The sequence below is a fragment of the Neoarius graeffei genome, chromosome 28, assembly GCF_027579695.1.
Source record: "Neoarius graeffei isolate fNeoGra1 chromosome 28, fNeoGra1.pri, whole genome shotgun sequence".
In the NCBI taxonomy this organism is placed as follows: domain Eukaryota; kingdom Metazoa; phylum Chordata; class Actinopteri; order Siluriformes; family Ariidae; genus Neoarius; species Neoarius graeffei.
This window is the reverse complement of record NC_083596.1, coordinates 39,863,432-39,877,049: the sequence shown is the minus strand read 5'-3', so window position 1 is coordinate 39,877,049 and position 13,618 is coordinate 39,863,432. Positions and strand designations below refer to the sequence as shown.

Below are 13,618 nucleotides of genomic sequence, written 5' to 3'. Positions count from 1 at the left end.
TGAATGGAGTAATGAAGAACGAGGACTACCTCAGAATTCTTCAGCATAAACCATCAGAAATTTGAACACAACTTGGGACTTACAACAGGACAGTGAACCCAAACACGCATCAGAGCCGGTTGTGGAGGATAAAGCAGGCTAACATTAAGCTTAAAACAAGTCCAGACTTCAACCCTATTGAAAATATATGGACCGTGCTTATAAGTCAAGTCCATGCCAAGAAAAAAACAAAAACAAATTTAATTGAACTCTACCAATTCTACCATGAAGAGTCGTGAAATATCCAACGAGAATTCTGCCGGAAGCTTGTTCATGGTAAACAAAAATGTTTGGTCAAGGTGAATCTTGCGAAGAGACATTTTACCCAAATATTAGGTGTGCTGTATGTATATTTTTGACCCTGTGTTGATTTTTTTGAAAACCCAAAGAAAATTAAAACTTGTGCACCTAATTCTAGTGGGGTTTTTTTTATTAAAGATGTATGCTGTACAGTCATTCTGCCACAGAAAAAGAACAGTTCAAAGAAATTACTGGGCGGCACGGTGGTGTAGTGGTTAGCGCTGTCGCCTCACAGCAAGAAGGTCCTGGGTTCGAGCCCCGGGGCCGGCGAGGGCCTTTCTGTGCGGAGTTTGCATGTTCTCCCCGTGGGTTTCCTCCGGGTGCTCCGGTTTCCCCCACAGTCCAAAGACATGCAGGTTAGGTTAACTGGTGACTCTAAATTGACCGTAGGTGTGAATGTGAGTGTGAATGGTTGTCTGTGTCTATGTGTCAGCCCTGTGATGACCTGGCGACTTGTCCAGGGTGTACCCCGCCTTTCGCCCGTAGTCAGCTGGGATAGGCTCCAGCTTGCCTGCGACCCTGTAGAAGGATAAAGCGGCTAGAGATAATGAGATGAGATGAGAAATTACTGAAAGCCCAAATATTGCCATGACACTCATGTCACTGTATGTAAACTTCTGACCACAACTGTATTGACTTTGCATAGACTTGATGTATTTGTCAGTAAAAGCCTTTGAAACGCTTATAATTGTACTTCAGTATACCACTGGAACATCTGACAAAAAGATCTTAAAAAACAAACAAACAGTGAAGCAGCAAACTTTGTGAAAACCAAAATTCGTGTCAGTCTCAAAACTTTTGGCCACGACTGTACTGTATTTTTTTTTAAGCAAAAGGTTGTCTCACACCAAATATTGACTTTGTTTCATTTATTATGGCTTACTGATTACCGTTTATAGTATTTTTTTATGTTGAAACATTTCATTTCATTAGTTTTTAAGCCATTTTTGGTCGACAGCATTTCTTTACATGTGCCTAAGACTTTTGTACAGTACTGTACATCCCACAACCAGACAGCTTCATTAAATAAATATTATAGATTTAATCATTTTCTTTTACAGTATCGATCGGACAGAAGGCTGCGTCTCAGAGGCTCGACAGGATACACGTAGGCTTACAGTCAAAATAAAAACCCTCATAAAACACACACACCCTAAAAAAAAAAAAACAGACACACAAGACAGCTGTTTGGTGGCTTTTTTTATGGCTTGGCAAAAAAACAGGACACTAACTATATTGAAGATGTTTTTACAGAGACAGAAACCATGACGTGCTTTTTGTGGCAAAATATTAGGAACATTAAGTACTACGCTGTCTAAGGTTAAGTATCAGGAACTTGAAAGAGCAGATTCAAGTTTCTCTTTAGCTTAAAGCTGAGCGTATTTTTACTCGGCAAAATGGCGTTCTTGTTTTGGAGGGTCAAAATTTAATCATAATATGTTTCAGTGTTTTTTTTACGGTTGTTGAAGTTGCATTTTTATTTGCTGTTTCCGAGGCATGAAGTTGCAGCTAATTACTGTAACAAACAACAACACAATGGGACGTGCTGTTCGAAGAAAACAATCAACAACGCATCAAGCTGTTACCTCCCCAAAGTTGATTACTTTCCAATAATGGGGCATCACAAAGTTAGATTACTACAATTTTGGATTGACGTGTCGTACTGGACTTTTGTAGTAGGTTTATAGCTACATTTAATACTGTGGAACTGTTGCGTTAACAAGTTAATTCTTGTTATGACTTACAGTACCGGACGGCACGGTGGTGTAGTGGTTAGCGCTGTCGCCTCACAGCAAGAAGGTCCGGGTTCGAGCCCCGTGGCCGGCGAGGGCCTTTCTGTGTGGAGTTTGCATGTTCTCCCCGTGTCCGCGTGGGTTTCCTCCGGGTGCTCCGGTTTCCCCCACAGTCCAAAGACATGCAGGTTAGGTTAACTGGTGACTCTAAATTGACCGTAGGTGTGAATGTGAGTGTGAATGGTTGTCTGTGTCTATGTGTCGGCCCTGTGATGACCTGGCGACTTGTCCAGGGTGTACCCCGCCTTTCGCCCGTAGTCAGCTGGGATAGGCTCCAGCTTGCCTGCGACCCTGTAGAACAGGATAAAGCGGCTAGAGATAATGAGATGAGATAAGACTTACAGTACCAGTTAAAAGTTTGTACACCCCTACTCATTCATACGTGTTTCTGCATTTTGTATTTCCTACATTGTAGAACAATAGTGAAAACATCAAAACTATGAAATAACATATACGGAATTATGTGGGTGGTGTAGTGGTTAGCACTGTTGCCTCACAGCAAGAAGGTTTTGGGTTCGAGCCCAGCGGCCGGCAAGGGCCTTTGTGTGTGGAGTTTGCATGTTCTCCCCGTATCTGCGTGGGTTTCCTCCACAGTCCAAAGACATGCAGGTTACACTAATTGGTGTCTCTAAATTGACTGTAGGTGTGAATGTGAACGGTTGTTGTCTCTGTATCAGTCCTGCGATAACCTGGCAACTTGTCCAGGGTGTACCCCGTCTCTCATCCATAGTCAGCTGGGATAGGCTCCAGCTTGCCTACGACTCTGTAGAACAGGATAAGCGGCTACAGACGGATGGAATTATGTGGTAAACAAAAAAAAACCACCCAACATGTTTCATATTTTAGATTCTTCAAAGAAGCCACCGTTTACCTTAATGCCGCTTTATACACTATTGCTGGGTTTCAGTCATGTGACTTTTCTTAGCAGTTTTACCGTAAGTGAAATAGCTGGTGATCTAAACGGCTGCAGTAGTGCAAGCAACTAGCGATAAGCTATCAGAGGACGCTCGCAATCTAGAAGCCACTGCTGGCTTTAGATATATTCAGCAGATTGCTATGTGCAATGGAATCGACCCCTACAGTCTGGGAAAGAAGGATTTGTCATACGATCTCGAAAACTACCCTTCAGTCGAGTTCCCCGACATCTCGAACTATCTGGTGTTGCAGACGTCCTTCTACACCGCAAAACAGATGAAAGCGTGGAAGAGTATGGAGGCTTACAACTTTTTTTTTTTTTTTTTGCATGTGGCTGGGTAAAGGACCTCGGTATCAAGTCGCTGCCGAATGAATCCTGTATTGTTTTTGCCCGTGTAAGTGTGGTGGTGTTGTTTTTTTAAAGCTTTTCATTCACGTCTTTACAACGGAGCGCTGCAAGTTGAAGTGTAAACAAACAGTTGGCTTGATTCTCCCTTGTGTTGGCTCTTATCTCTCAGGTAAATCATTCACAAAGATCATCAGAAACCCCTTTAAAGACCTGGATCTTAGTTAAACAAGACGGAGAAGTGATCACGGCGCATTGTAACTGTACGGCTGGGGAAGAATTTTGTCTCGACCTTCATGCATATGGACTTTGTGAGGAGTAAACAAAGAAACAGCTGGGGACTTTAGCGCTTCGTGACTAAAAAAAGTCCCGTAAAATAACGACACATGGCAAGAAAAGTACTTGAAAAACACTAAGGACGTAGCTGAGAGGGAAATACAAACCTTTCACCAAGTGATCACTGCAAACTCAAGCAGGCTTTGACTCGGCTCCCTCTGATTTCAGTGAGAGGTTTAAAAGCCACCTTTCTTGACGTCTTTTTGTGAAATCCTGTGTTCGTTCACCCTTTTTTTATTAGTTCACGAGGAACCCTGAAGAAACTTTTATCAGTTTCATGGTTTGATCGATTCGAACAACCTAAAACAACACAAGCGTAAGGTATTTTTTATGCGAGCAATGCACCTTCTCCATACAAACGCTTTGTCAATTGAGCTTTGGTAGACCACCAGCTAAAGTTTTGAATAACTAATGAGGCGGATGTGACGTCACACGAAACCCGGCAATTGGCTTCATGAGGTCGTCACCTGGAATGCTTTTCAATTAACACGTGTGCCTCGTCAAAAGTTAATTAGTGGACGAGTTTCTTGCTTCTTAATGCATTTGAGATTAAACAGTAAATAAAAACACAGTAAATAGCCCTATTCAGCACAACAACTGTAGTAATCCATATTATGTCAAGAACCGGTCAAGTAAGTAAAGAGAAACGACATCCATCATTACTTTAAGATGTGAAGTGACTTAATTTTTTTTTAAAATTTTTGAATTAGAATAGAAGACGTATCCAAGCTTTTGACTGGTACTGTACAGAGTTGGAAGTGAAAGGGCTCAGCTGTGGTAGAGTGAGGAGTCACTTACGCCGGTCATGTTGGGTGCGTTGGAAGCCCAGCTGGGAGTCTTTGTTAAGACCCATACCCCACACTTTGGTGACGTCTTTGGTATTCGATGCCAGTAATGTGAAGCCGTAACCACAGGCTGCTGAAAAGATCTGCAAAAAAAAAATAATAATCAAAATAACAGCTGTACACACACCCATTTTCTTTATTTGTATACGTCAGACAGATAAGCTGGATGTGTTTAATCCAAACCCTGAATGGGTGATTCCTCCATTTTTTTAAATATTTTCCCCTCCCCAACATTAAATGCATGTCTTATTTGGTTCAATCATTCAAAAACTATGTTAACCCATCTCAGAAAGCCAGTCTCTGCTGATATTGCTCGTATTTTGCTCTTAAAACATTTAAATAATAGGATTAAAATTAACAGGAGAGTCGAATCCCAGCCAACGAATGACTTGGTGAATGAAATGAAAAACGATTAATAATAGAGCTTGTTAGTCAGTATTCCAAAATCATCAAAAACAATGGACAAAATGAGAGACTGTACTTTTTTTCTTCCTGTGATCTTCGCGAAATCTGGATGACGCAGCTTCCCGTTGGACTTGTCACTTGTGGAGTGTTCCAAATATCTCACAGGGGTGAACGTATTCATGGTTGAGTGAATGTTATGGAATTAACTTATGATGTCTGACTCATGTGAAACCCTGGTGAAAAACCTCGCAGGATCTTTAAGGATCCATGAGGATTGTCAAAGACCTGCCAAAGATCCTTAAAGATAAGGATCTTAGAAAGATCTTCATATGCAAAATCATTTGTAAAGATCCTCAAGGATCAGACAAAAGGTCTTTGCAAGGATCCTTAAAGATCCTCAAGGATCTTTCATAGATATTAGAAGGCTCCTTCTAAGGATCTCGTTAAGATCTTTGCTAGGATCCTTGAGGATTTGATCAGGATCTTTTCAGGATCACTGTCAAGATCTTCACAAGATCTTTTGCAAAGTTCCTCCAAGATCCCCAAAGATTTAACAAGGACCTTTCAAAGATCTTAAAAGGATCCTTTTCAGGATCTTCTAAAGAGCTTAACTGGAATCCTCAAGGATTTAATCAGGATCTTGTAAGGATCCTTGTCAAGATCTTTGTGACGATCCTTTAAGATCCTCCAGGATCTAATGAGGAGCTTTTAATTTTTTTAAATGATCCTAATTCAACGGAATTGGCAAGGATGGAAATAGACTGAAACTTACATAATTATGATTCATAAGAATTGGATAAGGATATAATCAAGGAATCTTGAACAGCCAACATCTTAAAATGATCTCTGAAAGAATCTTTCATGATTTTCAAGGTTTCAAAGATCTTAAAAGGATCTCTTGGTCAATCAATTGACTTCTTCTACTGGAAATGTCAGTGTATATGTTATGATGGCATCAATAAAGAATTGTTTTGTTTGGAACTGAATGTGTGGTGGTTTTTTTTAAGATTCTTGTAGATCTTGTCAAGAATTTCAAAGACCCTTGAAGATCTTGTCAAGAATTTCAAAGATCTTAAAAAGAATTCTAAAGATCCTTGAAGATCTTGAAAAGAACTTTGAAGATTCTTGTACATTCTTGAAGATCTTGGCAAGAAAGTTGAAGATCCTTGAAGATCTTGCCAATAATTTTAAAGATCCTTGAAGATCTTTTAAGGATTTTTGTTGGGATCCTCAACGGAATCCTCAAAGACCCTCATAAAGAGCTTTACAGATCCTTGAAGATCCTTAAAAGATTTTCACCAGGGAAAGACATTTCACGTATTAGATGTTAAATAATGCCAAAAAAAAATTCTGACGTGGGTAGCATGGTGGTGCAGTGGTTAGCACTAGGGCTGGACGATACGACCTACAAAGTATACTGCGAAATTTTCAGACATTTTCACAATAACGATATTTAGCCCCAGTGCTAAGCTTGTGCACTGTGTTTTTGTACTTTGCTCTGCGCTACCTGTTCATTTCTGGAGGAAAGTTGATATTTAGAAATCAAAACTTTTTTTAAAAAAGCGTGATACTCATGACATTTAGTTGCCTAACAATACAAATGATCAATATATTTATCAATATATCACCCAGCCCGAGTTAGCATGGTCACTTCACAGTAAGAGCATTCTGGAAGGTTTGAATTTTGCAGCATATTTTGAGGTATTTTATTATTTCCAAGTAAAGCTCTACAGACTTTTGTTTATTGATTTATCATGATCATGCACATAAATTGTTGAGAATTTGTTGAACTCTGTTAAAAAAAATGTCAATATTATACATATTTACCGCCACCAACATTGTTGGAGGAGTTTATGTTTTCATCTCCGTTTGTCTGTTTCCAATGTAACTCAAAAAGCAACAAACAGATTTTGATTAAATTTGGTGGAAAGGTGAGCCATGGGATAAGGAACAATTGATTAGATTTTAATCCAAATCCAGGTATGTATGTGGATCCAGGATCCAGATATGTATGCAAATCCAGGATTTTTCTGTCTGTTCCCAACGTAACTCAAAAAGTAGTGAACGGATATGTAGTGAAAATTCATTATGTCTGATAATTATAACTATTCTTTTAAGTTCGTTTCTTAAGACACGTATTTTTGTTACCTCGCTTGTTGACAGTTTCGGCGAACACTTCCGCCTTCTTCAAAACAGTCCCTTCTTCAAAACAGACTGTTTTGAAGAAGGCGGAAGTGTTCGCTGAAACTGTCAACAAGCGAGGTAACAAAAATACGTGTCTTAAGAAACGAACTTAAAAGAATAGTAGTGAACGGATTTTGATGAAATTTGGTGGAAAAGTGGGTCATGAACCAAGGAACAATTGATTAGATTTTGATCCAAATCCAGGTACGTATGTGGATCCAGGATCCAGATATGTATGCAAATCCAGGAATTTTTTCATCTGTTCCCAACATAACTCAAAAAGTAGTGAATGGATTTTGATGAAATTTGGTGGAAAGATGGGTCATGGGCCAAAAAATAATTAATTACATTTTGTTCCAAATCTGGGTATGCATGTGAATCCAAGATCCAGATACGTACAACCCCGATTCCAAAAAAGTTGAGACAAAGTACAAATTGTAAATAAAAACGGAATGCAATGATGTGGAAGTTTCAAAATTCCATATTTTATTCAGAATAGAACATAGATGACATATCAAATGTTTAAACTGAGAAAATGTATCATTTAAAGAGAAAAATTAGGTGAGTTTAAATTTCATGACAACACCACATCTCAAAAAAGTTGGGACAAGGCCATGTTTACCACTGTGAGACATCCCCTTCTCTCTTTACAACAGTCTGTAAACGTCTGGGGACTGAGGAGACAAGTTGCTCAAGTTTAGGGATAGGAATGTTAACCCATCCTTGTCTAATGTAGGATTTGAGTTGCTCAACTGTCTTAGGTCTTTTTTGTCATATCTTCCGTTTTATGATGCGCCAAATGTTTTCTACGGGTGAAAGATCTGGACTGCAGGCTGGCCAGTTCAGTACCCGGACCCTTCTTCTACGCAGCCATGATGCTGTAATTGATGCAGTATGTGGTTTGGCATTGTCATGTTGGAAAATGCAAGGTCTTCCCTGAAAGAGACGTCGTCTGGATGGGAGCATATGTTGCTCTAGAACCTGGATATACCTTTCAGCATTGATGGCATCTTTCCAGATGTGTAAGCTGCCCATGCCACACGCACTAATGCAACCCCATACCATCAGAGATGCAGGCTTCTGAACTGAGCGCTGATAACAACTTGGGTCGTCCTTCTCCTCTTTAGTCCGAATGACATGGCGTCCCTAATTTCCATAAAGAACTTCAAATTTTGATTCGTCTGACCACAGAACGGTTTTCCACTTTGCCACAGTCCATTTTAAATGAGCCTTGGCCCAGAGAAGACGTCTGCGCTTCTGGATCGTGTTTAGATACGGCTTCTTCTTTGAACTATAGAGTTTTAGCTGGCAATGGCGGATGGCACGGTGAATTGTGTTCACAGATAATGTTCTCTGGAAATATTCCTGAGCCCATTTTGTGATTTCCAATACAGAAGCATGCCTGTATGTGATGCAGTGCCGTCTAAGGGCCCAAAGATCACGGGCACCCAGTAGTTTTCCGGCCTTGACCCTTACGCACAGAGATTCTTCCAGATTCTCTGAATCTTTTGATGATATTATGCACTGTAGATGATGATATGTTCAAACTCTTTGCAATTTTACACTGTCGAACTCCTGATATTGCTCCACTATTTGTCGGCGCAGAATTAGGGGGATTGGTGATCCTCTTCCCATCTTTACTTCTGAGAGCCGCTGCCACTCCAGGATGCTCTTTTTATACCCAGTCATGTTAATGACCTATTGCCAACTGACCTAATGAGTTGCAGTTTGGTCCTCCAGCTGTTCCTTTTTTGTTTGGTCCTCCAGCTGTTCCTCTTATTGCCCCTGTCCCAACTTTGAGATGTGTTGCTCTCATGAAATTTCAAATGAGCCAATATTTGGCATGAAATTTCAAAATGTTTCACTTTCGACATCTGATATGTTGTCTATGTTCTATTGTGAATACAATATCAGTTTTTGAGATTTGTAAATTATCGCATTCCGTTTTTATTTACAATTTGTACTTTGTCCCAACTTTTTTGGAATTGGGGTTGTATACAGATCCAGGAATTTTTTTTTTCATCTGTTCCCAACGTAACTCAAAAAGTAGTGAACAGATTTTGATGAAATTTGGTGGAAAGATGGGTCATGGACCAAGAAATAATTAAATAGATTTTGTTCCAAATCTGGGTATGTATGTATGTGGATCCAAGATCCAGATACGTATACAGATCCAGGAATTTTTTTCCATCTGTTCCCAACGTAAATCAAAAAGTAGTGAACAGATTTTGATGAAATTTGGTGGAAAGATGGGTGATGGCTCAAGAAATAATTAATTAGATTTTGTTCCAAATCTGGGTATGTATGTGGATCTAGGATCCGGATATGTACGCGAATCCAGGATTTTTTCATGTGTTCCCAACATAACTCAAAAAGTAGTCAACCAATTTAGATGAAATTTGGTGGAAAGGTGAGCCATGGGACAAGGAACAATTGATTAGATTTTGATCCAAATCCGGGCACATATGTGGATCCAGGATCCAGATATGTATACAGATCCAGGATTTTTTTTTTCATCTGTTCCCAACGTAACTCAAAAAGTAGTGAACGGATTTGGATGAAATTTGGTGTACAGCTTTAGTATTATCCTAGGTTCACGTGGTTTGATTTTGACTACCAAGTGCCCTTCCAGTTGTAAATTTGATACCAGTGAGACCCAAACAGTCTTCCAACCGTGGAACTATTTCTCATCTCTAGCCACTTTATCCTGTTCTACAGGGTCGCAGGCAAGCTGGAGCCTGTCCCAGCTGACTACAGGCGAAAGGCCGGAGCACCTGGAGGAAACCCACACGGACAACATGCAAACTCCACACAGAAAGGCCCTCGCCGGCCATGAGGCTCGAACCCAGGACCTTCTCGCTGTGAGGCGACAGCGCTAACCACTACACCACCATGGAACTATTTACTTTTGTTATAATTCAAATCTAATGAATTAAAATGAGTAAATGATGCGATGTATGTATGAATTGATCGCTTATGTATTAGTGGAGGGGCGGCATGGTGGTGTAGTGGTTAGCGCTGTCGCCTCACAGCAAGAAGGTCCTGGGTTCGAGCCCCGGGGCCGGCGAGGGCCTTTCTGTGTGGAGTTTGCATGTTCTCCCCGTGTCCGCGTGGGTTTCCTCCGGGTGCTCCGGTTTCCCCCACAGTCCAAAGACATGCAGGTTAGGTTAACTGGTGACTCTAAATTGACCGTAGGTGTGAATGAGAGTGTGAATGGTTGTCTGTGTCTATGTGTCAGCCCTGTGATGACCTGGCGACTTGTCCAGGGTGTACCCCGCCTTTCGCCCGTAGTCAGCTGGGATAGGCTCCAGCTTGCCTGCGACCCTGTAGAACAGGATAAAGCGGCTAGAGATAATGAGATGAGATGAGATGAATTAGTGGACTGTTGTATACAATTTTAGACTTCAGCTCCATTCGTTCATCTATCTATTTATTTATTTTAACACAGAACTCTTTAAGACTTTGTGTTTAAGAGTACTGTATGAAATAGTTGGTGAAATGCTATGTTTTTATATTTGTTTTGGAGCCATTTAAGCAATACCTTTTGTTCCGTATCGAGGCGGTAAGGGGTCAGCTGGTATTTTCTGGGTTTTTTCCTGCCACTGTCAGGAATCACAAAGCTGGGAATGCCGAGCGCTCCGGTGTAGCTGAAGCCCCACACGAACACTTTATCAGTGGGCTTCCTGCGCTCTCCGACATAGCGGAACAGCGGCACCTCGTCTCGGGCTTCTCTGTCTCTGCTTCTCGCTACGGAGGAAAACAAACGGCAGCAAGGAACAACTCCGGTTCGGACACGAGAACCAGCACACATTAGCGCCATAGTCCCATTCAGCATCAGCTGCCAATGAGGAGAAGTCACCAAAGCTAGCAAGCTGCATATAACTTAATTATAAAACCATGCTAACTAGCTAGCTAACGCTACATTAAATAAATAAAAGTCGATCTCGCGTGCTCATCCCCTATATAGCTGTATATTTCCCCCCATTAACCCCAACTTTTTTTTTCCCTAACATTACATATTTAAAAGTGTACACTTCTGTTTACTCTGTTTTCAGACATGTTCTCTCACAGGAGGCAGCCATGACAGTTGGCCTCCTGAGCTTGGATTGGCTAGTTAGAGCCTGACGCATATCAACGTCACTGTTAGTGGTCCAATCAGCGGACTGCTTATGTAGCGGACGTGTTCAAAAAAGCTTGTAATGAGGCAAATGATCGCTAGAGGGAGACAAAGCTGCTTTCTTAAAACCTCCATGGTGGTCGGAGAAATTTTCGGAGGGGCAAACGTGGGCGGAGCTAAAGGGTAGCCAAGGGTGGCTCGTGCCATCCTAGCGTGAATAATAATAATCTCATCTCATCTCATTATCTCTAGCCGCTTTATCCTGTTCTACAGGGTCGCAGGCAAGCTGGAGCCCGTCCCAGCTGACTACGGGTGAAAGGCGGGGTACACCCTGGACAAGTCGCCAGGTCATCACAGGGCTGACACATAGACACAGACAACCATTCACACTCACATTCACACCTACGGTCAATTTAGAGTCACCAGTTAACCTAACCTGCATGTCTTTGGGCTGTGGGGGAAACCGGAGCACCCGGAGGAAACCCACGCGGACACGGGGAGAACATGCAAACTCCGCACAGAAAGGCCCTCGCCGGCCACGGGGCTCGAACCCAGGACCTTCTTGCTGTGAGGCGACAGCGCTAACCACTACACCACCGTGCCGCCGGGCTGAAGAATAATAATTATTATTATTATTATTATTTCTAATTGTTAATATCTTTTGTACTGCTGTTTGTACTGTGTTCTTTTATGCCTTTTATCGTCCAGCACTTTGCCTCAAACTTGTGTTGTTTGAAATGTGTTCTATAAATAATCTTTACTTGACTTTTATTTAACTTGATGATTATTATTATTATTATTAGTAGTAGTAGTAGTAGTAGTGGTGGTGGTCATGGTAGTATAGGAAAATAATCAACTTTGAGGTTGTAACAGAAGTAAACAAACATAACACACATACAGTCACCTGACCGTAACATTTGGGCCGCATCGCACAACCCTGTAATTATTTTCCTATCACAAGTCAATTTATTTGTATAATGCGTTTGATAATAGACATTATTGCAAAGCAGCTTGACAGAAAAATACAGATTTTAAACATATGAAGTAATAAATTTATCCTTAATGAATTTATTTATCCCTAATGAGGAAGTCTGAGGCAATGGTGGTGAGGAAAAACTCCCCGAGCTGACACGAGGAAGAAACCTTTAGAAGAACCAGACTCGAAAGGGAACCCAGCCTCATTTGTGTGATAACAGATAGCGTGATTATAAATAACTCGTTTCTATAAGTGTATCCTGTATAATCACAAAGTGCAACTGTGTAACCAGGAAATTCATTATAGTTTGAACATGAAGTCTATTTTGTTGAAATTATCAACTGTTCATTGATGGTGACTTGAGTGCAAAACAGTTCATGACAACTGCAGTCCTAAAGTTAGCATGGTGATTGTAGTCCTAAGCCGTTGTAGCAAAATTGTAAATGTTAAGAAGCAATTTCTCTTTAGACTGTTCATATTGGGCCATTCTCCACAGGAGTGAAGTGATGAGAACTCCAGCTAGAAGTAGGGCATCAGGATGGATCAGGCAGGTCTGAAGAGCAGGAGAGGCCAGCATCAGTAGTATCTCAGGATTAATGTGTAACTGGACAGAGAGAAAGAGAAAAACACAGGTTGTTCGGTATGCCCGTTGTCACCTAATGGTTAAAGGAGAACTGAAGGCAATTTTTTTATCATCAAAATTCTATTTCTCATTTTATTAAATATAGGAATGCATTTTTGATAGCTATTTTGTGACTGCTATAGCAAGTTATGAGTGTTTGAAATATGCTATGTAATATCAGTCCATATGTCAAAGCAATGGCAGTAAATGAGATTCGTTGAGACCTGTGCGAGACATCGTAGGACGGAAGTAAAACGTACAGCAGAAATCAAAGTGACCAACGTCTGCCGACATCGTCAAAAGACGCACACGCCCTCTTTCGAACACTGATGTAATCAAGCCGGAAGTTTTGTAGGCAGTAATCGTCATTTAAACTCGTTTTTGTGCAATATTTTGTTTGGAAAATAGTTTTCAAAATGGTGGCACTGACACCTGGCTGACACTTCACGTTTCAAAGTTTCGCACAAGTCTTGTGAAGATCGCGTGGATAAGTGACGCCTGCCGTGGACCAAACGAACTAAATTCAACATGGCTAAAAACCGACTAGGCCGATAAGTATAATCTTTAATTGCAATTAGTTGCCAATACGAGTCATGATATAAGGTTACTAAAACCGAAAATGTAATTGAATAACACATTAATTAAGAAATAAACAAGTTTAAAAATGACTTCAGTCCTCCTTTAAGAACAGTGTACAGTTTGTGCGGAGTGCAAGCAGGGACTCCAGCAAAACTAACTAT

The 13,618-nt window shown here is 40.8% G+C and overlaps 1 protein-coding gene across 1 annotated transcript in view; it reads right to left on the bottom strand.

The window, feature by feature from the left end:
- The window catches only part of rcc1l (RCC1 like), a 29,032-nt gene extending 17,778 nt beyond the window's left edge, over positions 1–11,254 (bottom strand). Inside the window, exons 1-2 of the mRNA XM_060912762.1 lie at positions 10,705–11,254; positions 4,528–4,657 (exon numbers count right to left, since the gene is read on the bottom strand). Coding sequence (XP_060768745.1) covers positions 4,528–4,657; positions 10,705–10,998 — 424 coding nt within the window. The 5' untranslated portion in view covers positions 10,999–11,254. The remainder of the gene's footprint in view (positions 1–4,527; positions 4,658–10,704) is intronic.
- Positions 11,255–13,618: the final 2,364 nt, after the last annotated feature.